General features: G+C 42.8%; 1 protein-coding gene across 3 annotated transcripts; it reads left to right on the forward strand.

Moving 5' to 3' along the window:
* Positions 1-25,115, forward strand: zmat3 (zinc finger, matrin-type 3). 3 transcript variants are annotated; one of them, XM_055646250.1, is made up of 6 exons: positions 1-149; positions 7,215-7,516; positions 10,045-10,164; positions 13,554-13,723; positions 19,854-19,954; positions 23,050-25,110. In XM_055646250.1, exons 2-6 carry the CDS (start codon positions 7,253-7,255, stop codon positions 23,256-23,258), a joined length of 864 nt encoding a protein of 287 aa, XP_055502225.1. In that variant the 5' UTR covers positions 1-149; positions 7,215-7,252; the 3' UTR covers positions 23,259-25,110. The 3 variants fall into 3 exon arrangements, with proteins under 3 accessions (XP_055502225.1, XP_055502227.1, XP_055502226.1); XM_055646252.1 differs by lacking the exon at positions 10,045-10,164 and having other exon boundaries at positions 23,050-25,115; XM_055646251.1 differs by lacking the exons at positions 19,854-19,954; positions 23,050-25,110 and adding an exon at positions 15,931-16,273.
* Positions 25,116-27,023: the final 1,908 nt, after the last annotated feature.

The following is a 27,023-nucleotide window of genomic DNA, read 5'->3' on the forward strand; positions in this document are numbered from 1 at the left end:
GAGCAACGGCCGGCGGAGCGCGAGCGAGCGAGCGGGGAGGGGCAGGGCCATGGGGCGGGCCCGGCGTCCATCGCTCCGCCCGCCCGCCCGGCATCGCCGCCGCAGCACCGGCCGCTGAGGCACCGGCTGCCCGCGAGCCCGGCCCCAAGGTAGGTGGCTCCAGCCAGCGGGGATATGTGGGATCCCCTCCTCCCACCCGCGGTGAACAACCTGATGGAGGAGGGGGGGTGGGCAGTACAGGTGGGGATGGAGCGGGCAAAATGGCGGTGGGTGGGATGGTGTTGGGGCCGCTGGATGCCTCCTCATCTCCCCTTCCCTCCCTTCCCGTACCGGCACGGTGCACCGTGACCAGGGGGGACGCAGCACAGTAAAGTACCCGGGGAAATGAGCGTGACAGGCGGCATCTCTGGAGAGAAGGGATTGCAATACCTTACCAGCCAACATCAGAGATGTCCAAAACATCAACACATGCAAAGATGCAACTCCAAAAGCATCTCCATCTCGACCAGCACTTCCACCACCATCATAGTGCTGAGTGATGCTCTACCTAGAGCTTTTCAGCGTATTACATCCAGATCCAGATGCAGAAGGAGTTTCGGGGTCGAGACCCTTCTTCATACTCTCGATCCCGAAACTTCTCTCCAGAGATGCCGCCTGTCCCACTGAGTTACTCGAGCATATTGTGTCTAAATGTTCAAGAAGGAACTGCAGATGCTGGAAGATCAAGGTACGCAAACATGCTGGAGAAACTCAGCGGGTGCAGCAGCATTTATGGAACGAAGGAAATAGGCGACGTTTCGGGCCGAAACAGACCTATTGTGTCTAAATACCTGGATCAGTGATGCCTGGCATCAGATCTGTGGTGGGAAAGCAGCTTCTGCATGTTCCTTCTTACACATCTGTGGTGAGAAGGTTACTGGAGGGGATGCTGACACACAATACATAAATGTAATCACAAAATGAATGAATAAATACGTTTATTGGACAAGTATTCACATACAAGGAATTTGCCTTGGTGCTACGCCCGCAAGTGACAACATGACATACGGTGACAGTTACGAATGACACGTAAAACATTGATAAGAATGTCAGTCTGAAGAAGTGGCCTCGACCCGAAACGGTCACCCATTCCTTCTCTCCAGAGATGCCGCCAGTCCTGCTGAGACACTCCAGCATTTTGTGTCTACCTTCAGTTTAAACCAGCATCTGCAGTTCCTTCCTATACATGCTAAATGATGGGATGTACAAGCAGCTGGGGTGGCTCAGTGAGCTTGACATCTGTGATAGGAATGTGTAGGAAGAAATTGCAGATGCTGGTTATACACCGAAAGATAGACAATTCTACTGATTGTACGCCTCCTTGTCACCTTCTCTTTGCTAACTTCTACATCTCCAGAGATGCAGCCTGCATCCGCTGCTCTAGGTGTCAGCTGCTCTACATCGGTGAGACCAAGCGTAGGCTTGGCGATCGCTTCGCCCAACACCTCCACTCGGTTCGCAACAACCAATCTGATCTCCCGGTGGCTCAGCACTTCAACTGCCCCTCCCATTCCGAATCCGACCTTTCTTTCCTGGGCCTCCTCCATGGCCAGAGTGAGGCCCACCGTAAATTGGGGGTGCAACACCTCATATTTCGCTTGGGTAGTTTACACCCCAGCGGTATGAACAGTGTCCTCCAATTTTAGGTAGTCCCTGCTTTCTCCTTCTTTCCCCTTCCCAGCTATCCCATTGCCCACTGTCTCCGCCTCTTCCTTTCTTCTTCTTCTCCCCCCCCCACCCCCACATCAGTCTGAAGAAGGGTCTCAACCCGAAACATCGCCTATTTCCTTCGCTCCATAGATGCTGCCTCACCCGCTGAGTTTCTCCAGCATTTTTGTCTACCTCCAGCATTTTGTGTCTAAATACCTGGGAAAGCTATATCAGTGAGCCTGGCATCTGTGGTGGGAAAGCAGCATCTGTATGTTCCTTCTTACACCTCTGTGAAAGTTACTGGGGGGAATGAACAAGGGTCTCGATCCGAAATGTCACTTATACCTTCTCTACAGAGATGCAGCCTGTCCTGCTGAGTTACTTCAGCATTTTGTGTCAGTGTAAACCAGCATCTGCAGTTCCTACCTACACAAATCTACTGATTGTATGCCTCCTTGTCACCTTCCCCTCAGCTAAATGAACCATTCTATATTTCCTTATCATCTTCTGCTTTGATCTGTTGTTTTCACAACTTCCCTTACCCTTCTGGACCAGGTCTAGACTCCTTCTTCCCCCGACTCTCAGTCTGAAGAAGGGGCCTGACCCGAAACGTTACCCGTTCCTTCTCTCCAGAGATGCTGCCTGACCCGCTGAGTTACTCCAGTACTTTGTGTCCATCTCCATGCACACAACCATGCTGACTATTCCACATCCTTCAGCATCCCCTCCTGTAACTTTCCCACCACAGATGTTCACGAAGGAAGTGCGGGTGCAGGTTTTCCACCACAGATAGACACAAAATGCTGGAGTAACTCAGCGGGTCAGACAGCATCTCTGGAGATGTAAAAGTTAGCTGAGGGAAGGTGACTAGGAGGCGTACAATCAGTAGAATTGTCTATCTTTCGGTGTATAACCAGCATCTGCAATTACTTCCTACACATTCCCACCACAGATGTCAAGCTCACTGATCCACCCCAGCTGCTTGTACATCCATCATTCAGCATGTGTAGGAAAGTTACTGGAGAGGAACTGAAGGCAGATGCTGTATTTGTCGTTGAAACCAGAAGATATGGGGGACACAAAATGAGGCTGAAGGAGTAAAACTCACCCAGGGTGAATGCACAGGTTTCCTTCCTTATTGGTTCAAAGGCATTGTTTAAGTTCCAGGGCTGTATGACACCATGATTGGCACTGGAATTTAGAAGGATGAGAGGGATTCTTGGACAGGTAAATGGATAGAAAACATTTAAAGTTATCTAGGCCAAACACGGGCAATTGGGACTGGCTTAGAAGGGACATCTTGGTCGGCATGGTTAAGTTGGGCCAAAGAGTCTCTTTCCGCTAGATGCAGGAAACATGTTCCCGATGCTGGGGGAGTCCAGAACCAGGAGCCACAGTTTAAGAATAAGGGGTGGGCCACTTAGAACTGAGATGAAGAAAATCTTTTTCACACAGAGAGTTGTGAATTTGTGGAATTCTCTGCCACAGAAGGCATTGGAGGCCGATTCACTGGATGCATTCAAAAGAGAGTTCGATAGAGCTAGCGGAATCAAGGGATATGCGGAGAAGGCAGGAACGGGGTACTGATTGTGGATGATCATATTGAATGGCGGGGCTGGCTCGAAGGGCCGAATGGTCCACTGTGCCTATTGTCTATGTATCTATGTATGATCATCAGAGAATAAATAAGACCATAGGATGTCCCTTTAACTTTGAAAATACTCAGGTGATTACTTGACTGCAGATACTTTTCTTACAATAGATTATTACTTTTTGGAAATGTTAATAATTTGGCTTTATCTGTTAATTGATTCTGAGTTGCACACCTGGTGACATGGCAGTTGTCAGTTTCTGTTCCCACTACTAAAGGTATTGTATTGTAAAGAGAGCCCTATTTTTCCAGATGTTCTCGAATGTGAAACATATTTCTTTCCGTTTAGTAATATATATATATTTTGCAGTTGCAGAAATGCCACCATGCAGATACTAAAGCAAGATTAATTGATAACCACTGTTCCAGTGCAGCTCGGTGTAGAATTGCTCTTCACATTTGTCCTTGGACTCTATGCTTCTGATTAAACCATTTTTTTAAAACAAATTCAGATCATAGCCATATGTGCCGAATTATTCTTTAATTTTCCTTTATTCACCCCCCCCCTTCACCTGTATCCATATATCACTTGCCAGACTTTGTCCCACTCACATCTAATTACTAGCTTTCTCCCCTTCCTACAATCAGGCTGAAGAAGGATCCCGACCAGAAACGTCACCTATCAAACGGTAGCTAATGTAACCCCACATTTTAAGAAAGGAGGGGGAGAGAAAACAATTATAGACCAGTTAGCCTGACACCGGTAGTGGGGCAGATTCTTGAGTCGATTATTAAACATGTAATAGCAGCAGATTTGGAAGGCAGTGCAGGTTCACCAGGTTAATTCCTGGGATGGCGGGACTGGCATGATGAAAGAATGGATCGACTGGGCTTATATTCACTGGAATATAGGATGAGAGGGGAACATAGAAACATATAAAATTCTTAAGGGATTGCACAGGCTGGATGCAGGCAAAAATGTCTCCGATGATGGGCGAGTCCAGAACGAGGGATCACATTTTAAGAATAAGGCGTCGGCCATTTAGTACTGAGATGAGGAAAAACCTTTTGAGCCAGATAGTTGTGAATCTGTGGAATTCTCTGCCACAGAAGGCAGTGGAGGCCAATTCACTGGATGCATTCAAGAGAGAGTTAGATATGGCTCTTGGGGCTGACGTAATCAAGAGATATGGAGAAAAAGCAGGAACAGGGTAATGATTCTGGGTGATCAACCATGATCATATTGAATTGTGGTGCTGGCTTGAAGGGCCGAATGGCCTACACCTGCACCTACTTTCTATGTTTCTATCCATGCTCTCCAGAGATGCTGCTTAGCCTGCTGAATTATTACAGCATTGTGCTCTTTTTTTTAAGAAAGCAGCATCTGCAAGTTCCTTGTGTCTACATGATAGCTAGCTGGGTTATGCAATAAACATTGACCATTCCAATTTTTTAATTCCAACATTTTTTTCTGTTTTCTTTTATATTTGAGCAGCTTTCTGGAATAGAGTTGGAAACCTTTTGAATCTGTCAAGAATGTGGTAACTGAGCCACAGCTGAGGTTGATCATATGGAGGCTTATTGAAACATAGAAACATAGAAAATAGGTGCAGGAGTAGGCCATTCAGCCCTTCGAGCCTGCACCGCCATTCGATATCATGGCTGATCATCCAACTCAGTATCCCATCCCTGCCTTCTCTCCATACCCCCTGATCCCTTTAGCCACAAGGGCCACATCTAACTCCCTCTTAAATATAGCCAATGAACTGGCCTCAACTACCTTCTGTGGCAGAGAATTCCACAGATTCACCACTCTCTGTGTAAAAAATGATTTTCTCATCTCGGTCCTAAAATACTTCCCTCTTATCCTTAAACTGTGACCCCTAGTTCTGGACTTCCTCAACATCGGGAATAATCTTCCTGCATTTAGCCTGTCCAACCCCTTAAGAATTTTGTAAGTTTCTATAAGATCCCCCCGCAATCTTCTAAATTCTAGTGTGTACAAGCCGAGTCTATCAAGTCTTTCTTCATATGAAAGTCCTGCCATCCCAGGAATCAGTCTGGTGAACCTTCTCTGTACTCCCTCTATGGCAAGAATGTCTTTCCTCAGATTAGGAGACCAAAACTGTATGCAATACTCCAGGTGTGGTCTCACCAAGACCCTGTACAACTGCAGTAGAACCTCCCTGCTCTTATACTCAAAAACTGTGATTTGTTTAGGTTATTATCATCACCTGTACCAAGGTACAGTGAAAAGCTTTTTTGTTGCTTGCTATGCAGTCACCGAAAAGACTAGACAAGCCATCCACAGTGTACAGATACAGGATAAATGAAGTTTGATCTCAGTGTGGAAGTCAAAACCTTTGACTCCCACATAGCAAACATGCAAATTGAATAAGATCCATGTATGCTGAAAAACCTACAAAGGGAGAGAAGCAATAAAAAGTACCAAAATAAGAATTCATGTGGACTAATATCAGAAGGTAGCTCTAAAAATCATCACAATAGAGATGTATCATCATCATCCTGGAAATACCTGTTGCATCACCCCACCCACTCCCCAAACTTCAACCTTGCAATCTGCTTGGATGTGCCTTGGGAAATGCTTGGTTACTTGCCATCAGACCCAAGGCACCAGGGATTGTGGTAACTATTCACTGTTTGAAACTGAAAGATAATTAGGATAATTGCAGAAGCAACAGGTGGCGACAGCCTTTGTTCACATCTTTCTAGAGATGCTGAGACTATGAGAGTGTCATTAAAACACTCCTCTGAGGCTCTTAATAAGGAGAAGTTCCCAGAAGCAAAGGAACTGAGGGAAATGAATAGAGAAAAATGCTGGAGAAACTCAGCAGGTGAGGCAGCATCTATGGAGTGAAGGAATGGCTTAAGTCCTCCCTCCACCACCTCCAGTTTAAATTCCATTTGGAATATTTTGGAGGACCAAGAACCAAGAACCAAGAATTGGTGATGTTTCGGGTCTCCACCCGAAACGTCACCTATTCCTTTGCTCCATAGATGCTGCCTCACCCGCTGAGTTTCTCCAGAATTTTTGTATACCTTCGATTTTTCCAGCATCTGCAGTTCTTTCTTAAACGAAGAAATGAATTACTAAAGAGGAGGTTCATGAGGTATATTACAGTGGCTAAATCACCAGGGCTTGACATGATGTGGGGTGACGCCTGTATGCTCGTGAGTAGTCGCCCACAGAGTCGTACCTGTTTCTGGTCCCCGCTGGATTTTCAACATGTTGAAATTTTTTGGCGACCTGCTGCGACAATGACGGGTGCCGGCAGTCGCCGAAAAAATTGCATACGTGGGACAGGCCCTTAAGGATACAGCAGGACAGAGATCAGCTGGGAAAGTGGGCAGAACAATGGAAGGGTGAATGTAATCCAGATAAGTGAGCTCATGGAATTTGGGAAGTCAAATTCAGGTAGGATATGTGGAATAATTGGCAGGGATTGTCAGATTGTTGAAGAACAGGGGAACCACAGGGTGTAAGTCCATAGCTCACTGAAAGTGGTGTCACAGGTGGACAGGGTATTGAAGCCAACTGCAAAGATTATTGACCTGGAAATGAATCAATTTCTCACTAATTGGTTTCTTGAGGTTTTTTGTCTATATTTGAGATCTCCAGCAACTGAACAAATTTGCCACTCAATAAAAATAGTACAAACAATAAGCTTAAGAGGCTTTATCTTTAAAATAGTGAAGCTAATGTTTAGTTTTTACTAATGCACCCAGAAAGCTTCAGTAGAATCACTGATGATTCTGCCATCTGTGTGTGAAGAAAGGGTTCTTTAAAAATTATTATGCTGGAAATTATGATAGTTTAAAGCCAATATAAACATAGCAGAAAGTTGGGAGTGTCATGGATAGGAAGTGTGTGCAAATGTATAATACAGATATTTAATTTTATTCTTTTATTCAGTCCGAGAAACTACGGTAAAGTCTGCTTCTGATCCTCCAATGTGTCAAAAGCCATATGAACGTACAGCTTTATCCCAGAACCTTCAGCCAATCTCGCCTGCAATGATGCCACCATCCTCGCAGTTGTTACCTACACAGATGTTTAAATCATCCAAGTCAGAGATTGATCTTTTATCACAAGAAAAAACACCACCTTTTGATGCAGACCAAGATCCTGTTTTAGCAGATCTCTGCCGACCACTACATTGTAAATTGTGCAATGTCTCTCTCAATTCAACGCAGCAAGCACAGGCACACTACCAGGTAAGTGGACCAACAATTCATTGAATGTGCATCTGCGAATACAATGATACTCTATTGAAATGACCAGGTGATCGTTTCGCTGAAACATTCACTCTGTCCGCGTGAACCAACCTGATCTCGCGGTTGCTGGCCACTTTAATTCTCCTCCCCATTCCGACACAGACCTTTCTGTTCTCAGTCACCTCCATTGTCAGAGTGAGGCTTTTCACTTGGGCACCTTACACCCCAGTGGTATGAATGTTGATTTCTCTCACTTCAGGTAGCCCCGGCATTCCCTCGCTCTCTATCCCTCCCCCACCCAAGTCGCACCAGCTTCTCAGTTTCACCCTACAAACAGCTCACAATGAGCCTGTTTTGTTTATCGTCTTTACTTTTTTGCATATCTTTCACTCATTGTTCTTTATCTCTCCACATCATCGTCTATATCTCTTGTTTCCCTTATCCCTATCCAGTCTGAAGAAGGGTCTCGACCCGAATCGTCATCCATTTCTCACTACCAGCGTACGCTGCCTTCGGGACGGCTGCCTATCTCTTTGCAGAGTGGTTCTGTAAAGAAAGTCTGGAGAGGTTTGCAAGGGTCCCTGTCACCATTTATTCCGAACAGCTCCGTCACAAAGGACTCTGTGATTTACGGACTGTTCCCAGGGACGCATTCAGAGACTGACATCGAGCGCTGCTGGAAGGTCATCAACTCGGTGAAGGACGCTCGTTGGTCTGCCCGAGCTTTGACCTCCCAGCGGAGCGGGACGTCCGTCGGGGAATGTTGCCGACTGGCCTGCTGCAGACTGCAGGAGTACATGCTGAGGGACGCACTGAAGCTTGGCCAAGCCAACGCCAAGGCTCGTTGGGGGTGGACCACAGTCTAGGGTCCTTCCGCTGCTGGACATGGGGGGCAGGGTGTGGTCGAGGCGCCCCTCAAAATAAGGGAAGGGATTCCACGATAGGGGGACACATGAGTGGCAAGGGTGGGGGAGAAATTTGTGTAATTTGAGCAATGTGTGTAAACAGTATTGAATGTTTGTATAGCCTCCGAAAATGTTGGATGAATTTTTTTACACGGTTCATGTATTGTATATATTTATTACTTGAACAAAGTCTATTTTTAAATTAAAAAAAAACAAAAAAAAACTTCTCTCCAGAGATGCTGCTGCCTGGCCCATTTAGTTACTACAGCATTTTGCGTCTATCTTTGGGGTAATTTTATTTCCTTACCAGAGGAGGAGAGCAGCTGGAGAAAATCAGCAGGTCCGGCAACTTCTGCGGGTGAGAAATGGACTGTTGATGTTTCAATAGACAATAGATGCAGGAGGAGCACCGCCATTCAATGTGACCATGGCAGATCATCCCCAATCAGTACCCCGTTCCTGCCTTCTTCCCATATCCCCTGACTCCGCTATCTTTAAGAGCCCTATCTAGCTCTCTCTTGAAAGTATCCAGAGAACCGGCCTCCACCGCCCTCTGAGACAGAGAATTCCACAGCCTCACAACTTTCTGTGAGAAAAAGTGTTTCCTCGTCTCCGTTCTAAATGGCTTGCCCCTTATTCTTAAAATGTGGTCCCTGGTTCTGGACTCCTCCAAAATCGGCTCTTGCCCGAGCTGTGCCTTGCTATCATTTCAGCAGCAAACTTGATATTGGAGTATGTTAAAAGTGAGGAGGTAATTAATGTAAGGTAGACAAAAATGCTGGAGGAACTCAATGGTGAGGCAGCATCTATGGAGCAAAGGAAATAGGCGACTTTTCGGGGCGAGACGCTTCTTCAGACGGGTGATCATTGGTCAGCGCGGACTCAGTGGGCCGAAGGGCCTGTTTCCACGCTCTATCTCTAAACTCTAAACCATGAATTTGAATTCTTAGATATCAGCGGGTTTAGAGAAGCAAATATATAATGTAAGTACTGAAGGCTTCGGTTTGAATTCACAGGAAGGTCAAATTGCTTCTATGTGAAGAATCACTTTATTCTGTTGCATGGCAACTTGACAGAAGCTGAGATAGCATCCACATTCAGCCACGTTTACATTTCCATCTAAACAGTGCACCCTGCATTTTAATGATAAAAGTGGAAAGTGCTGGAAAAAGAAATACTCATTCTACAAGGCATCAATTGTGGAGTATGAAGCAAAGTTTAACGACTGTTAGGACCAAGGATAATTGATGTGACAGTTTTTTTGCCTTCGTTTATCTTCATGATATTCATCTGTAAAGATCTTAAAGATAGTGGAGGGGGATATGGGGAGAGGCAGGAACGGGGTACTGGTTGTGGATGATCAGCCATGATCACAGTGAATGGCGATGGCGCTGGCTGGAAAGGCCGAATGGTCTACTCCTGCACCTATTGTCTATTGTAAGATAATTAGACCTCGGGAGAAAATAAATTTACTAATAAACAGAATCAGACTAGAAGTAAACATAGATCGTTAAGCTAAATCAATGAAGGGCAAAGATGAGAAAGCTGTGTGCATATATAGCTAGTTTGTTATTGAAAATACTCTCTTTTGCATAGTCATGTGATAAATAATGTTTATTTTAGGGGAAAAACCACTCGAAGAAACTTCGTAATTATTATGCAGGGCATCAGTGTGTGTCTGCTTCCAAAATGACTCATCCTGTAGATCAGCCATCAACGCAGCTTATTCCTCCAGCATCCCAGGTATTGTAAATGTATGTTGGTATTGAAAAAATGTCTGAAAATTCCAACTTGTGTCTTCTGGAAGGGGGAGAACTCATTTAGCATTAGGGTTGAATTTGATACATTGTAGCAAGGCCAGACAGGTTGAGCAAAGTGATTTTTATTTTTAATAAAAACGAAACAAAACTCGTGAAGTACGCGTGTCTGACTGAACTAACAATAACAGCTCCTGTTACCGGGAGGAGTGCTGACTAACCAACACACCCTACAAAGTCCGCGAATGTTCCCTGGGGTCACATGACCGACCCGACCCATGATGAGGGTTCTGACCTCCCCACCCCACCACTAGGTGCCGCTACAACATTATATAATGTTTTGTTTGTATTTCAGTGTGAAAGGTCTCGACCCGAAACGCCACCTATTTCCTTCGCTCCATAGATGCTGCCTCACCCGCTGAGTTTCTCCAGCATTTTTGTCTACCTTTTGTTTGTATAGTTATTTTTTCAGCACCTACACGTATCAGCATTTATAACACGTTTCCTGTGCTCCTGTGTAAAGTCCCCACCACTGTAGAGCCGGTGCAACAGTGGGTGTTTAAATTATCTGCCATCTTTTTGGATTTTGAATATGATGGTGAGTGACAAAAACAGAACAACATTCCTATTCACCTGACACTAATGCTGGTTCACAGCCGTGATAGGTCTGCTGAGCTTACACTTGAAGTCCACTATTTAATGCCCTCAGTGATATACGTTCTCAAGTAAAATTAGATCACCAGAGGAAACATAAACAATATTTTGATAATGTTAAGGCATTTCGTTCTTCAAATATCATCGTGGAATCTTGGAAGTGCTGAGGCTTTTTAAAGTTCATCTTCATATCAGTTTGGTCTTTTTGCCACTCTTAACGGACAAATTGAATGACCTCAATTACCTGAGATGTTGGCCTTAGTTTTAACATTCTTGTTTTATCCCATTGGATTAGGGTGAGGCAAAGAATCAAAATGCTAGTAATTGAAATCCAAGCTGTAATCTAATGTGTTTGCAGAAGTCTTCACACGTCTGCTGACAACTTAGGCTCTCCAAAAAGCTCCTGCTAAGTGATGTGCCAACCTACTTAAGTTGCATCTTTTGCTGCTGAGCTGTTTTTGTCTGATCTGATGCTTTAGATTAAATAGGGCAGCATTTCAATCCTTGCTTTATGGCAGAGGTTCACCTGCACCTCCTCCTCTGAGTTCATCTACTGTATCCATTGTTCAAGATATGAACTCTTATACATCAGCGAGACCAAACGTAGACTGGGCGATCCTTTCGCAGAACACCTTTTCTCAGCCCACCTGAACCTACATAATCTCTCAGTTGCCGGACACTTTAATTCTCCTTCCCATTCTTACACGGACCCTTCCTGGGTCGCCTCCATGGTCAGGGTGAAGCTAAACGCAAATTGGAGCAACAGCATTTTATATTTCGCTTGGGCAGCTTACAGCCCAGTGGTATGAGTATTGATTTCTCTCACTTCAGGTAGCCCCGGCATTCCCTCTCTATCCCTCCCCCACCCAAGTCGCACAAGCTTCTCATGTTCACCCAACAAATAGTTAACAATGGCCTGTTTCCTTTATCATCGTTACTTTTTTGGCATATCTTTTATTCATTGTTCTTTATCTCTCCACATCATCGTCTATATCTCTCGTTTCCGCTATCCCTAACCAATCTGAGGAATAGGTGACCCAAAATGTCACCCATTACTTCTCTCCAGAGATGCTACCTATCCCGCCGAGTTAACCCAGCTTTTTGTGTCTATCTTGCCTCATGATTTTCCAGTTTTTTTCTTTGGAATATAACAACGTCTGAAATATTCAGCACTTCCATGGAATTCACCATCCACAGATCCATTTGTATACATTGATTGTGAATTTCTAAAGGGATTTCTGATGCTATAATTCAAGCAACAAAAGCATCTATCAAATACTAGATCCCCAAATGACTTGACATCATCCAATTAAGAGAAAGCCCAGACCTTTTGTATAATTTTACAATGTTATTGTCATAATTGCTAACCAACTTTTTTTTTTCACTTAAATTGCTGAAAATTTATTTCACAACAGGAAGCTTTTTGCATGGGACAAATGAAGACTGGCATAAAGATAAAAATCTGGAAGTACTTGAGTCATTGACCTGGAATATCATTTCAGTTTCTCCCTCCACAAATGCTTTCTGAGTATTTCCACCATTTTGTGGGTGGTTTTATTTAGATTCCAGCATCTGCAGGGTTTTTATTTTGGCTTTTTGGAGATTTAGCCTGCCAGTAATGAACCTGGCTGGTTTGTGATTAGCCGGTCTGCATTACCCCTTTTAAACAATGCTACTGCACAAGCAGCCTCCATCATCCAACCTGCCATCAATCTTTGGAACAATGCCCTCTTAGGTAAGTTCTGCCATCTGATCTTCCCCCAAGTATACATTGCACAGGCCAGTATTCCACAACACTTTGTTTCCTGCCAACGGATCGAGCCACTAATTTATTTCACACCACACCAATGGTATTCTCTGCCAGGAAATGTAATAATCTCTTAAATTTGCATTCCTGGGATATTAAACTGGGACATAGATTACAGTGTCAAAAGCATCTTCCACATTCAGTAACACTGTCAAAAGTACTCTTGTAGGTTCAGAGTATGTATTTTTTAAATAAATGCTGTTCGGGTGGTAACACCTTTACTTTATGCCAATCAAAGAATAAAGAAAATCTGTGTTTCATGTAATATTACTACAATGTGTGATTCAAATTCTAAACAAGCATTTTAGCCACGAGTGAGCTTGGTATTTATTCATAAAGTCGAATGAAATAGCCCAGTCTGGCCACGTGGATCGACACAAATAGCCCAGAAGCCACGTGGACAGACACAAAATGCTGGAGTAACTCAGTGGGTCAAGCAGCATCCCTGTAGATAGATCCCTGGAACATCCCTAAAGGATAGATGACGTTTCGGGTCAGAACCCTTCTTCAGATTCCAACTTGAAAAGTCACCTATTCTTTTTCTCCCGAAATGCTGCTTGACATACTGAACTACTCAAACACTGTGTGTCTTTCTTCGGTATAAGCCCGCATCTGCAGTTCCTTTCTACAGAAGAAGCCACGTGGAGTGATTTTTAATCCAGTCTATCAGGGTTATACGAGCCAAAATATAATCTTTTCCAAAATGGCTGTAAATTGACACAGAAGTATATTCACAGTATCTACATAAATTGTTTTTAAATAGTTAAAATACTTAAATGTTACTTTTTTTGTCATTGTTACCTGTACTGTGTGAGGGTTAAATATAGGGGATATTTTGACGACGACAAAGCTCTATAGGACACAATATCAATTGGCCTTTTTTATTCATTATTTATGTCTTATTTTCCACTCAGTCAGGGTCCTCCAAGACGACAAGTCGTGTGATTCTAGCCACAGCAAACGATTACTGCAAACTCTGTGATGCCTCTTTTAGTTCCCCTGCTGTGGCGCAAGCGCATTATCAAGGAAAGAACCATGCCAAGAGACTGCGGCTGGCAGAGGCTCAGAAATCCAATTCTCTTTCGTATGTATGCTAAGAATTCCATATCACATTTTTTCAGCAAAACTTATAGTATGATCATTCTGACAATGTGAATGTTGTTTTAATTCTAAACAAAAACATAGTTAAACTTTGTTTCAACGATAGTAGATTTCTAAATATCAGTTGCTATTTTTAGGGTCCACAGTCAAAGATGATTATTCCTCCATGTGTTCATCCTCTATGTGTATTAGGAAAGGCCGTTATCCAGCCTGTTACCAATCATTGGAACCGTGCCCTGCTAGGAAAGTTTTGTCATCTGATCTTCCCCCAAGAATGCATTGCACAGACCTGTATTCCACAACTCCTTTTATCTTCCGCCGCTGGCAGCAACATTTGAATAGGACAAAAAAGAAAATGATCAAATATTTTCTAGTTTACTTTTTGCTATTTCCTATTTCTCAAGCTTTGGTTTAAATCTCATGTTGGATATTTGATTTTTTTTTTCACACTGTATTCAGGTTATCTTTTCATATGTAGCATTGAATCTTCTTCTTTAAAGCCAGGAAGAGTTTTTAATTGTAATTTGTCACAAAATAATATCTTTGTATATTTGAAGAGATGCTTTGGTAATTAATAGCCAAGAGCGTTATTAGATATATTTTTTGTTTTATAGAAGAGTTTGATCTTGGGATAGACACAAAGTGTTGGAGTAACTCAGTGGGATAGGTAGCACCTCTGGAGAGAAGGAAAGGGTGATGTTTTTGGTCGAGCCAGTCTCGACCCAAAACGTTACTCCACTGAGTTACTCCAGCATTTTGTGCCTTATCTTCGATTTAAACCAGCATCTGCAGGGTCTGAAGAAGGGTCTTGACCCGAAATGTCACCCGTTCTTTCTCTCCAGAGATGCCTGTCCCGCTGAGTTACTCCAGCATTTTGTGTCAGCCTTTGATTTAAACCAGCATCTGCAGTTCTTTCCTACACAACTTGATCTTGGGACACGGGCCTTTTCAGAATAATTATTGTAATGAAGTCTATGTGGCTGGAAAGAAACATGGACATAATTTAAATCTGAGGTGGCTTTTCTCTAGCTTAGGCATTGAAACCATAATATTAAAAGAGACTAAAGAAGGAATATTAAAAGAGACTAAAGAAGGAATAGTATAATGTTGTTTTTGAACCTCTCCTAAAGATGGCAGAAACTAACTTACTTAATTTACTTATAGAAGTATAGCCCAATATTTCTTTCAATTCGGTGGCCTACAATAAGGATGGCCAATAAGCAGAAGCCATAACTGCAAAGTCCACATTGTATGAATTATATTATTAAAATCTCCATTCAAACACACTACTCAAAGGTCTTTTCAGATCCACCAGGTACAGGTGGCGTTTAGAAAGGAATGTACTGCGTGGCCAGGAGCACATTTATTACTCATCCTTTGTTGCCACCCAAAAATGTGATGACCAGCCTTTCCTGGTTAGTGCCATCTATCTACATCCACAATGGCTAAATACAAATAATGACAATAAGTTCTAAGACGTGACATTAACATTTGTTTGCCTTTCAAAAAAAACAAAAATCCCCTTTGTAAATGATTCATGTATCATTGTCTAGGAATTGTCCTTAATCTAAGAGTCATTTTAGTAACCAAGAGGAAACAGCATCTGCAGTTCCTTCTTATGCCCCTATCCCACTTAGGAAACCTGAACGGAAACCTCTGGAGACTTTGCGCCCCACCCAAGGTTCCCGGAGGTTGCAGGTGGTTGCCGGAGGTTGCAGGTAGTGGAAGCAGGTAGGGAGACTGACAAAAACCTCCGGGAAACGTATGGAAGCCTTGGGTGGGGCGCAAAGTCTCCAGAGGTTTCCGTTCAGGTTTCCGTTCAGGTTTCCTAAGTGGGACGGGGCATTACACTAAGAATTGAGTTATTCAGAGAAAAAAATTGTCAATTTCTCAAAGTAAATACTATACTCAAAGGCCTGTACTCAAAGTAAAATGTATTCTCAATATGCATTTAATTTGTACTGAGCAGAATGTTTCAAAGATTTCAAAGGTCTTTTATTGTCACATGTAACAATTAAGGCACAGTGATATTCATATTACCATACAGTCATACTAAAAAACGCAACAAGACACACAACTACATAAGTTAACATAAACATCCACCACAGTGGATTCCCCAAATTCCTCACGGTGTTGGAGGCCAATAAAGTCTAATCTTCTTCCCTCATTTTTTTGCTGCGGCCGGGACAGTCAGGGTGATCGAAGCTCCCGCAGCCGGCGGTCGAAGCGTCCGTACCGGGCAATCGAAGCTCCCGTGTCGGGGCGATCGGAACTCCCGTGTCGGGGCGATCGGAACTCCCGCGTCGGGGCGATCGGAACTCCCGCATCGGGGTGGTCGAAGCTCCTGCGGTTGAAGTTCCCGAAGTTGGTCTCTAACCTGAGACTGCGATGTTAAAGTCCGCAGGCTCCCACGATTGGAGCTCAGAGGTCGATCCCCGACAGGGATCGCGAGCTCCACGATGGTAAGATTTAAACGAGAATAAGTAACATGGTTGGTGCTCCCGAATTTGGTCTCCAGTAAAGGCCACCAACTCCTCGATGTTAGGCTGCAATGGTGCACTCTGCTATGTCTGAAACTTGCTGGACTGTCCATGACTGCATGCTGCAGAAAATGCACAGTCCCCGGGTCCCGGGATGACATGGTAGGGACACAAAGGTTGAATGATTAAACATCTCTGGGTGCCCGCTCTACCACCCACCAAATGGAGCTCAGAGCCTGGCAGACATTGACACAGAGACAACAACCTGGCTGCTCAATACCCGGCGTGAGATCTAACTATTCCTTTGGCTTATGTTTCATTCGCAAGAAGAAGAAGTTTAAATATCACAGTTTACGATCCTCCTGCTTTTGCACAACCTGGGGCTGGGAACAAGCCGAAGACATAAAACTCTCAAGCTGTTTTCTCAAGGGTTCGTCTTAAAGAAAAATCAATGGTACACAAAAATGCTGGAGAAACTCAGTGGGTGCAGCAGCATTTATGGAGCGAAGGAAATAGGCAACGTTTCGGGTCGAAACCCTTCTTCAGACTGATGGGGGGTGGGGTGGGGGGAGGCTGGGAGAAGAAAGGAAAAAGGAGGAGGAGGAGCCCGAGGGCTGAGGGAGAGGTAGGAAGGGGAGGAGACAGCAAGGGTTAACAAAATTGTGAGAATTCAATGTTCATGCCACCAGGATGCAGACTCCCTAAGCGAAATAAGAGGTGCTGCTCCTCCAATTTCCGGTGTTGCTCACTTGCTGTGGAGGAGGCCCAGGACAGAGAGGTCGAATACGGAATGGGAGGGGGAGTTGAAGTGCTGAGCCACCGGGAGGTCAGGTTGGTTAATGCAAAAATCAATTAAAGAATTGGTTAAAGAAAAATCAATGTCATGCTTGCACAACGCAGGTGGAATGGTATCACTTGCTCCGGAAATAGTGACAATTTTTGCTTGTATATTTTATACACGAAGTAGTATTTGTGAAATTATCATTGCACATTGTCAAATCAAGCCTTGTGGAGTAACTGATGTCATTCCACACACACACGCAGCAGCCTCCAGGCACGTCACACAGGCAGAGAGAAGATCTCAATAGTAAATAGTCTACTTCCAGCACAGAGTACCCAACATTTTGTTATCAGCTTTTAAATTTTCATTGTGCAGCAAGGAACCGCAGATGCTGGTTTATATTGATGATAGACACAAAGTGCTGGAGTAACTCAGCGGGTGCTGACATTGGGTGGCGCCAGCAATGGCTGCCTTGCCAACAGTCTGTCTGTCCCTTCCTTCTCTGTTGTTTTTTTTAGTATGTGTTAAATGTATGTTTTTAGTGTTCTTTAGCTTGTTTTACGTGGGTGGTTGGGTAACTTTTTTTTAATTTCTTACCTCGACAGAGATGCGATTAGTATCGTATCTCCGTCTGAACATTTCTCAGCCGGATTACCTTGAACCATTGCCCAGGTCAGGGAAAAAGCAGGCAGAGTTTGTCACTAAGGTAGGTTTACCAGGTTAATTCCCAGGATGGCAGGACTGTCATATGCTGAGAGAACGGAACGGCTGGGCTCGTATACTCAGGAGTTTAGAAGGATGAGAGGGGATCTTATTGAAATATATAAGATTATCAAGGGTTTGGACACGCTAGAGACAGGAAACATAGAAACATAGAAAATAGGTGCAGAAGTAGGCCATTCCAGATGTTGGGGGAGTCCAGAACCAGGAGCCACAGTTTAAGAATAAGGGGTAAGCCATTTAGAACGGAGATGGGAAAACACTTTTTCACACAGGGAGTTGTGAGTCTGTGGAATTCTCTGCCTCAAGCTTATGCAAGCACTGATTCTACCTTTCAAAGTACAACAGGCCATTGTGTACACATGGGAAGGTTGCCTTTTCGTGCTACAGAGAATGATATCTGCAACTTTTTCTCACCGTTGAATCCAGTCCGTGTCAATATAGAAATCGGATCTGATGGTAGAGTGACAGGAGAAGCTGATGTTGAGTTTGCTACCCATGAGGATGCTGTGGCTGCTATGCCAAAAGACAAAGCCCATATGCAGCATAGATATGTAGAAGGCGGTGGAGGCCGGTTCTCTGGATACTTTCAAGAGAGAGCTTTTAAAGATAGTGGAGTCGGGATATAGGGAGAAGGCAGGAACGGGGTACTGATTGGGGATGATCAGCCATGATCACATTGAATGGCGATGTTGACTCGAGGGGCCGAATGGCCTACTCCTGCACCTATTGTCTAATTACTGCGCAGATGATTACGCAATGAATTCAATAGATTCAAGAGAGTTTATTGTCACATGTCCCAGATAGGACAATGAAATTCTTGCTTTGCTTGAGCTCAACAGAATATAGTAGGGGTGAATAATAGTGTAAGTATGTGTACAGTGTATGTGTAAGTAGTCATGTCTGTCAGCGTTTGCTGTTGGAAAATAGATGACTGATGGATTGAATGGGCAGGCTGTTCTGTGAGGAAATCTTGATTGACCATGTTTGTATCTGCTGGACTTCCAAAAATGAAGAGGTGACTCAATTGAAACGTATAAAAACCTGAGCAGTCTTGATAAAGTTGAAGGCACCAATTGTTTTGTTGTGTCGAAAATCTAGAACCTGGATCACAGTTTGAAAATAATAGGACATCCATTTTAGACATTTGCACATTTCAGATGAGGGATATTTTTTTCTCTCTTAATTGTTATAAATCTGTGGAACATTATCTTCAAAGAGTCTTTGAAAAAGTTTAAGGCAGCAGTAGATGTTACCGACAACAGATGGTAGAATCTGGACTAAGAAACAAACAGCTGGACCAAACCACAAGGTGCTGGAGGAATTCTGTGGGTCAGGCAACATCTGTGTGCGGGGGAAAGGAATTGTCCACTTTTTGGGTCAAGATTCTGCATCGGGACGGGTAGAAAGATCCTTGACAAGAAGGGTAGTGAAAGGTTAGTGGGCATAAGCAGCTATGTTAAGGTCATAATCAGATCAGCCACGACCTGAACGAAAGGTGGGGCAGGCTTTCTGGGGCTTGCTTTAGGGTTAGGGAAGGGTGTCCCTACTGAAACCATCCTACCAACAATGAAAGAGCCATTCCGAGCTGCTATCTACCTCATTGAACACCCTCAGACTTTATTGGACTTTATCTTGTACTAAACATTATTCCCTTTATCATGTATCTACACACTATGGACGGCTTGATCGTAATCATGTGTTGTCTTTCTGCTGACTGGTTAGCACGCAACAAAAAGCTTTTCACTGTGCCTCTGCACACGTGATGATAAACTAAACTAAAACTAACTAAAGAGGCATAAGCCTGCTCCTAATTTGTATGAGATGTAAGTGGAAATCAGTGCTGCCACATTACTCAAACTAGAAACTAGCATGCAGCAGAAGAATGAATGAATGGATGAATGAATGAATGAATAAGTTTATTGGCCAAGTATTCACATACAAGGAATTTGCCTCGGTGCTCCGCCCGCAAGTGACAACATGACATACAGTGGCAGTTAGGAATGACACATAAAACATTAAATAAGGTATCTTGCTCTACACTTGCTAAATATTTTTGAGTAACTGTGCAATAAAAGAAAATAAATTGTATGATCATTAAATATATCAATAACAGAATTGTAATTCTGCAGAGAAGCAACCGAGCTCACGAAGAGAAGGCAAAGGAAAGAAGGGAGTGCATTTAAAGTGGTGCCAAATCGTCGCAATCTACACGGAGTTCAAAATACTCTTGGTATGTAATGTTTTCTGTTTGCCAAGGTGTTTGAATATTTGCCACATCATAATGTGCAACAATAAAACAAGCGTTGTATAATAAAACAAGGAGATCACTTTTCTTCCAAGAGATCTTTTGCCTTGAGCAGCCAAATCTCCGCTTCCATTCATTCACTTAATACTTAAAGCTATTATTTAAAATATTTTACTGTGCACTTTTTGACCTTTCTGAATCAGGATCAGGAAAATTGCTCGCAACAGATATGAACAAAATATGATTTCCCCAGAATTACAGGAATCTACGATTAAATTGGCATCACCAACTAGAGAGCGGTCCTGAGCTACCATCCATATCATTGGAGACCCTTGGACTATCTTTAATCAGCCTTTACTGGGCTTCATCTTGCACTAAACATTATTTTCTTTATCCTGTGTCTGTACCCTGTGGGTGGCTTGATGGTAATTATGTGTAGCCTTTCTGCTGACTGGATATCACGTAGCAATAAGCTTTTCACTGTACCTCGGTACACTTGACAATAAACTAGCTAAACTAAATTAGAGATGATGTATTTTAAATAAATCTGATTCAATGATTTTTAATACTAAAGCTACCTGACGAAGGGTCTCGACCCGATAAGTCGCCCATTCCATCTCTCCAGAGATGCTGCCCGTCCCGCTGAGTTACTCCAGCATTTTGTGTCTACCTTCCTATCTGAAGACTAGTTAAGTCTGTTGCTGGCATAAAATAAGGAGGCAATGGATACATGGAATGATGGGAATACTTTATAAAGCCAGTTGGATTAAGTGTGCAAATGGCCAACATACATCTACACCAATGTTCAGTGCAGTGCTGAACATATTAAAAACGGAGTCTGGTATTCATGATATAGAATTGAGCCATAACAGAAAGCTCTGGATCATAATTTGCCAAATTCCACTAAAAGATATGCACATTTAATGACCCTATTGGAGCAGAATAGACCATTTGATAATGACTTGTATAACTGAATTGTACAATTGAAGTAGAACATTGAAATTAGAGTGCATCATTTATGATTTATCAGTCCACTTTCTGTATTGAAGACACTATTTCTAAAATTGATGTCTACATCTGAGGGACCAATTTATCTCTGCCCTGGTATGTTTTAAACAATTACAAGTCAGAGTTTGACAGGGGATTGAGGGGTGAGGAGTATTTTACAGGGGAAATGGTTGATATTGAAACATGCTGCCAGCGAAGGTGAAGTTTAGTTTATTGTCATGTGTACCGAGGTACGGTGCAAAGATTCCAATGTTTGGTGATGGAATGAGATACAATGACTACATTTAAGATGCAGTCCGACAGGCAAGGCACGTTAGGATGTGCTCCTAATGCAGTCAATTTACACAGAGATTTGGAAGTTGCAAGATGGTGACTGTCTGCAATCTGTTCCAGAAGAGGATCTATTGTACTCGCGAATGATATGGTTTGACTGGAAACCATGAGGAACAAGCGATTTTCCGTATCTCAGTACATGTGACAGTAATAAACAATCACAATAATACTTTATTAGCCAAGTATGTTTTGCAACATACGAGGAATTTCATTTGCCAAGTCAGTCATACAAATAAAAAGCAACAGAACACACAAAATACATTTTAACATAAACATCCACCACAGTGACTCCTCCACATTCCTCACTGTGATGGAAGGTGGAAAAAAGTTAAAATCTCTTCCCTTCTTTCCTCTCCTGCGATCGGGGGCCCCGAGCCCTCCATTGACGGGACGATCTCGACTCCCGTAGCCGGCGGCGTTTGGGCCCTCCGCATCGGGGTGATCAGCTCCTGTATCCGGGGGGGGGAGGAGGAATGTCAGCTCCCCCGCGCCGGGCGATCGAACTCCACGTCGGGGCTGGTCGAATGACTACATGTCCTGGGCAAAAGGGTTGTTATGGATGTGGTGTGTCAACAGGCTCAATTCTCAGCTGTACAACTCTGATTCAATGAGTGTTGATGCCAACTTTCCAATGGGTCCTGTTGTTGGACACCTCATGGAATCCAACAATGGAGTGGGGAAACTCCATTGGGGAATCTGGTCTCAATCCTTGTGCAGGTTTGATGTGGAACAAGGTCATGTGAGTCTGCTCATTTGTTGGGTATTGTTTGATGAGAAGAAAGGTCGGTTACATTCTTTATATTATTGGTTTCTTTTCATGTCTTTAATTACTTTAGCGTTGTTAAATATGATTTTTTAATGTTCGATGATTTTATTTGTTTACTTCATATGTAATTGTTTGTAAATGTTTCTGAATGTAAGGGACATTCAAAGGCATTGGGTGGCCTTGTCAGGCTTGTCAGATGGTTGAGTTGAAGAGATTTTATTCCTATCTTTCACATGCCTGTAAAGAAGTCTCAATGACTGATTTCTATCTTTAAGACGTTTCATTAGCTTGTTCTGGTCTGTCCACATCGCTCAATCACATTGCTTAGCTAAAGGATTATCTGGACAAGCAGGATGGGCCTTTGAGATCCAGAGCAGATGAGTTCAGGTGTTTGTGGAGCTTGAGTGGGCAGAAGAGGCCCCCACCCGGCACAATCTACACCAGGGGTTCCCAACCTTTTTTGTTTACCCCTGGCAACTTCAATAGGCAATAGGTGCAGGAGTAGGCCTTTCGGCCCATCAGGCCTGCACCGCCATTCAATGTGATCATGGCTGATCATCCCCAATCAGTATCCCGTTCTGCCTTCTCCCCATATCCCCTGACTCTACTGTCTTTAAGAGTCCTATATAGCTCTCTCTTGAAAGTATCCAGAGAACTGGCCTCCACCACCCTCTGAGACGTTGGTCCTGTTTCCATACTGTATCACACTATGACTCTATGAGAAGATATCAATGAGCTACTGTCATATTAACATTAGAGCTAAATGCTGGTGGAGACAAATCCTCGTTTTTGATAACTTATCAGCAGCGTATTTCACAAGATCAAATAATAAGATAACAATAAGTATTCATTGAACATCGTATCCTTAATTTTTAACTTTTATTTGTCAGTGCATTTGTTTACAAGGCAAGTAAGTGCAAGGAAATGCAATGATCTTTAAAAAGCCTTCATCAAAAACATTATCTTTACCTAGGTCCTTATTTTAATCCTCGTTCGAGGCAGCGGATTCCACGCGACCTAGCAATGTGCGTGACGCCCAGCGGACAGTTCTATTGCTCCATGTGTAACATTGGAGCCAGTGAGGAGCAGGAATTCCGGTTGCACCTTGAAAGCAAACTGCACAAGTGCAAAGTATCAGAGCAGCGATACCGCAGTGAGATGGAGAATCTTGGATATGTATGAAGGTTGGGAAATACGCGCATCTTGAAACTTTAGGAGAATGCTTATAAATGTCACAATATCTATCCAGAATGTTGAAACTGCAAGAAATGATTGAGGCCATTTTAACTGTACAAAATTCTCTTGTTTAAAGTCAAAGTGTATTTTATGTTTGCTTAATATTTTATTTAACGTTACTAGGTGTAAAGTATTAACTGATTGCTTTATAATCAATTTTTGCCCCTTAAAAGGAATGTGGGATTGGTCATAAGATGCTTTTACAAATGATTTGGAAATGTTTGAGTCATTTAATATTTGTTTTTTCTTCTACAATTTTTCCAACAAATTGTTTCTTTGTTACAATTTTAATGTTATTCTAATTTAGTCTCTTATTATATTTATTTATTTTTGTTTAGTAATATATAATGGTCTTCTGAATTCAGTCCTGAAGGTGATATTCTAGTAAATGTTCAACGTTGATCATTCCTTTACTGTTGACTATCTTTACAAAGAGTATCTCACCATCAGGATCTCTGTTGGATAATTATAACACTGAATAAACCATAAGATTAATATCCATTTCAGAAACTGGAGTTAATGAATTTAATGATGTGATATTATGAATTAGCCAAAGTTGAAGCTGTGTTGGACTGCACTAGACCACAGTGCGTAGACACACAGATAATAGTTGTAATTGGGCTCATTATTTCAGCCACCACTGGCATTGCCAGCATGTACTGTTTAAACAGTCAACAACAGAAGAAAATACAGATGTTGTTGCTGTTATTAACCTTGCGACTTGAAATAATATTTTAAAGAAATATCTTAACGATATTCCCCCATTAACCATTGTTTCACGATGCCAAAATCTCAACGAAAATAATCTACAAGAGAGTCATTTTAAAGCTCAAAATTGTCAAGTGAAATGATTTTTGCAAAATGATCAGAAGCACTCGGAATTTGATGGATAAAATCTTTTTCAAGGTTTTACATATATGACTTGTTGTGAAATGCTTATCAGAGCTGGGATTAGTTATAAGTAACTACAAATAGTTTAAAAAAAATGGTACCCTGGATCGGCAATGAGTTAAGGGGAATATTAGCAGAGAATATTCTGCACGGGTTCCATTTTAATAATCAATAAGGGTTACTTTCATAACTTCCATACTAGTTGTGTATTCTATACACTCGTATCCCTTATCATTGGCTGCCTAGACTATCTTTAAGAACCATTGGACAAGGATCTTTTTATTAAATGCTAGTGTTTAAAGAATATTCTTTATCAAATTATAGTTTATTTTTTATAATTTTTTATGGAGGTAAAATTGTACTGAACTTTTCTATCATTATGCTCATTGTTATATTTTTCTCCGTGCCAGACTTAATGTGAAAGATGACAATCTGTTTTGTGTTTATGATATAAAAGCTATTCAAATTGAGTCTTTCAGGTTTACATGACAGATGTTGTTATTAAACAAGTGCATTTATAAATGTATCTGGCCCAGGCTATGACTGCTGCATGATTGTACCTGCTTGGTTGTAGCCATGGTACAATCTGTTAGTTGATATCTCCATTTCAAACATAACATGCCTTTATTTTTAATGTTTCATCTCGCAATCTAACAAGAATCGTTACAGAATTCCACATAATGTGCGTAAAAATTAATCGCAGCTGGCATTTAGCTGACGGGTTGAAATTAATAAAATATAACTTTTATGTCGGAGTGTAAACATGATCAATCACGCAAATAAGAAACTGGATGAATTACCGAATTCAGCTACAAGAATGCATCATCTGAAAGTACCTTTGTCTTTTAGTTTTAATTTTGCACAATTTTATGCATGTACTTTCTGTAAACCTGTGGAATAAAATAATTTAAATTTTAATTTTGTTCAGCCTGTTTTCTTTATGGTTCTATTTGGTGCAAAAGGTAAAAGTGAATAATTTGGCTGTTTTTCCTCAAAAATAATGTGCTATACTTCCTTCTAATAAGTAAACCCAGAACATATCCATTCCCATTTTCCATATAGTTTCATGTACCTCTGCCTTTGGCCTCTACTTGTTCAAAGACCCCATCCCCAGCTTATCCAATATTTCCTCCCAGCTGCAGTTCTCCAATTCTGGCAGCAACCTCACAAAAGATAGACACAAAATGCTGGAGTAACTCAGCGGCATCTTGGGAAACGAGGATTGGGTGACATTTTGGGTGGAGACTTGCAGCCACAGCATCCTCACACATCTCTGCTGCATTCTCGTGAGATGGGCCACAGGTCTCCTCCAACACTTCCTGTATGAAATTGAATCTTTCATTTTGGAACACTTATTTTCAATAAATGTACAAATCATGAACAGATGCAAGCTTCTATTTAAGCTCTGCTGTTCTTTTATCCCTTCCTAAACGTTGCCAAAACCTAACTTTTATCTAATTTTCAGTTATCTTTCCATTGGCCTCTTGTTCATTGTCTTGTAAGATATACTGGAACATGTTACTTAATGGAAGACACCAAGTAAATGTACGTTTTTTACACATCGTTTAAAATACATTTGGACAGGTGCATGGATAACCTAGGTTTAGAAGGATTTGGGCCAATTGCAAACCTAGTGAAACAAGGTTTGCAAAATCACACAGAGTGCTGGAGTAACTCAGTGGGTCAGGCAGCATCTGTGGAGAACATGGATAGGGGACATTTCACAGAGTGCTGGAGTAACTCAGCGGGTCAGGCAGCATTTGTGGAGAACATGAACAGGTGATGTTTTGGATCAGGACTCTTCTTGACCTGAAGGTTCCCAACCCGAAACATTACCTATAATAATAATAATAATAATAATAATGTTTATTTATATAGCACTTTTCAACAAAACCAATATTTGAACCAAAGTGCTTTACAGAGATTGATTAAATTAATTGGACAGATCAAATGTCAATAAATCCATACAAAACAAAAAAGAGAAAAAGAAAAAAAGACATAGAACAGTACACTATAGAAATCAACATGAAACGTCCCCCCACAGCAGAATTCACTGTGAGGGAAGGCACTAAAAATATCCAGTTCTCCCCCTCATAGTCCACCCGAGGTCGGGGCCTATATCTGGCCTCCTCAGCCAACCCGGTGTTTTCAGGCCCTCTTGCCGCGAAGCTGGATCATCGGCGTCTGGTGAACATCCTTCAGCGGCTTGGACTGAAGCGGCCGCTTCCTCCCCGAAGACTGCAATGACCAAAGTTCACAGGCCGCGCCGGCCGGACCTCCGACTCTGGCGATCTCGGACACCAGGCCCCGCGGTGCTGTAAATCCAGTGCCGCCCGCCCGCGGCTGGACGCTCTGTAGCCGCAGCTCAACGATGTCGCAGTCGGCAGTCACAGTGCCCCGGAGCTTACCGCAAGGCGACCCGGTAAGGCATCGCCCGCTCCATGTTGGTGTCCCAGCATCTGCACCGCCGGCGAAGCTGTAGTCCCGGCAGGAAAAGCCGCTCCAGCGCTGCTCCAGCTCGATGGTAGGCCGCACAGAGAGGACGAAGATGCGGTTCGGAGAAAAACCGCATCTCCGACCAGGTAGGACTGGGGTTAAAATAGTTTCCCCCTTCCCTTCCCCCCCACCCACCACATAAAAGAAGACCTCCAAGAAACATTTTGTACGGACAGGACTAAAAATAAAAATAAAAAAGGGTGAAAGGACGGACTGCAGGAGGAGCAGCCATACACAACGGCGCATCACCCCCGCAGTCCGCCATATTGTAAATAGCTGGGGTCCCAGCACTGTGCCTTGCGGTACCCCACTAGTCACTGCCTG

This window comes from Leucoraja erinacea, chromosome 14 (genome assembly GCF_028641065.1).
Source record: "Leucoraja erinacea ecotype New England chromosome 14, Leri_hhj_1, whole genome shotgun sequence".
Classification (NCBI taxonomy): Eukaryota; Metazoa; Chordata; class Chondrichthyes; order Rajiformes; family Rajidae; genus Leucoraja; species Leucoraja erinaceus.

Coding starts and splice junctions, on each gene's coding strand:
- zmat3 (XM_055646250.1), top strand. CDS start 7,253: ATGTGTCAAAAGCCATATGAACGTACAGCTTTATCCCAGAACCTTCAG. Junction 13,724..19,853: donor CAGAAATCCAATTCTCTTTC/GTATGTATGCTA, acceptor GTAATTCTGCAG/AGAAGCAACCGAGCTCACGA. Junction 19,955..23,049: donor CGGAGTTCAAAATACTCTTG/GTATGTAATGTT, acceptor ATCTTTACCTAG/GTCCTTATTTTAATCCTCGT.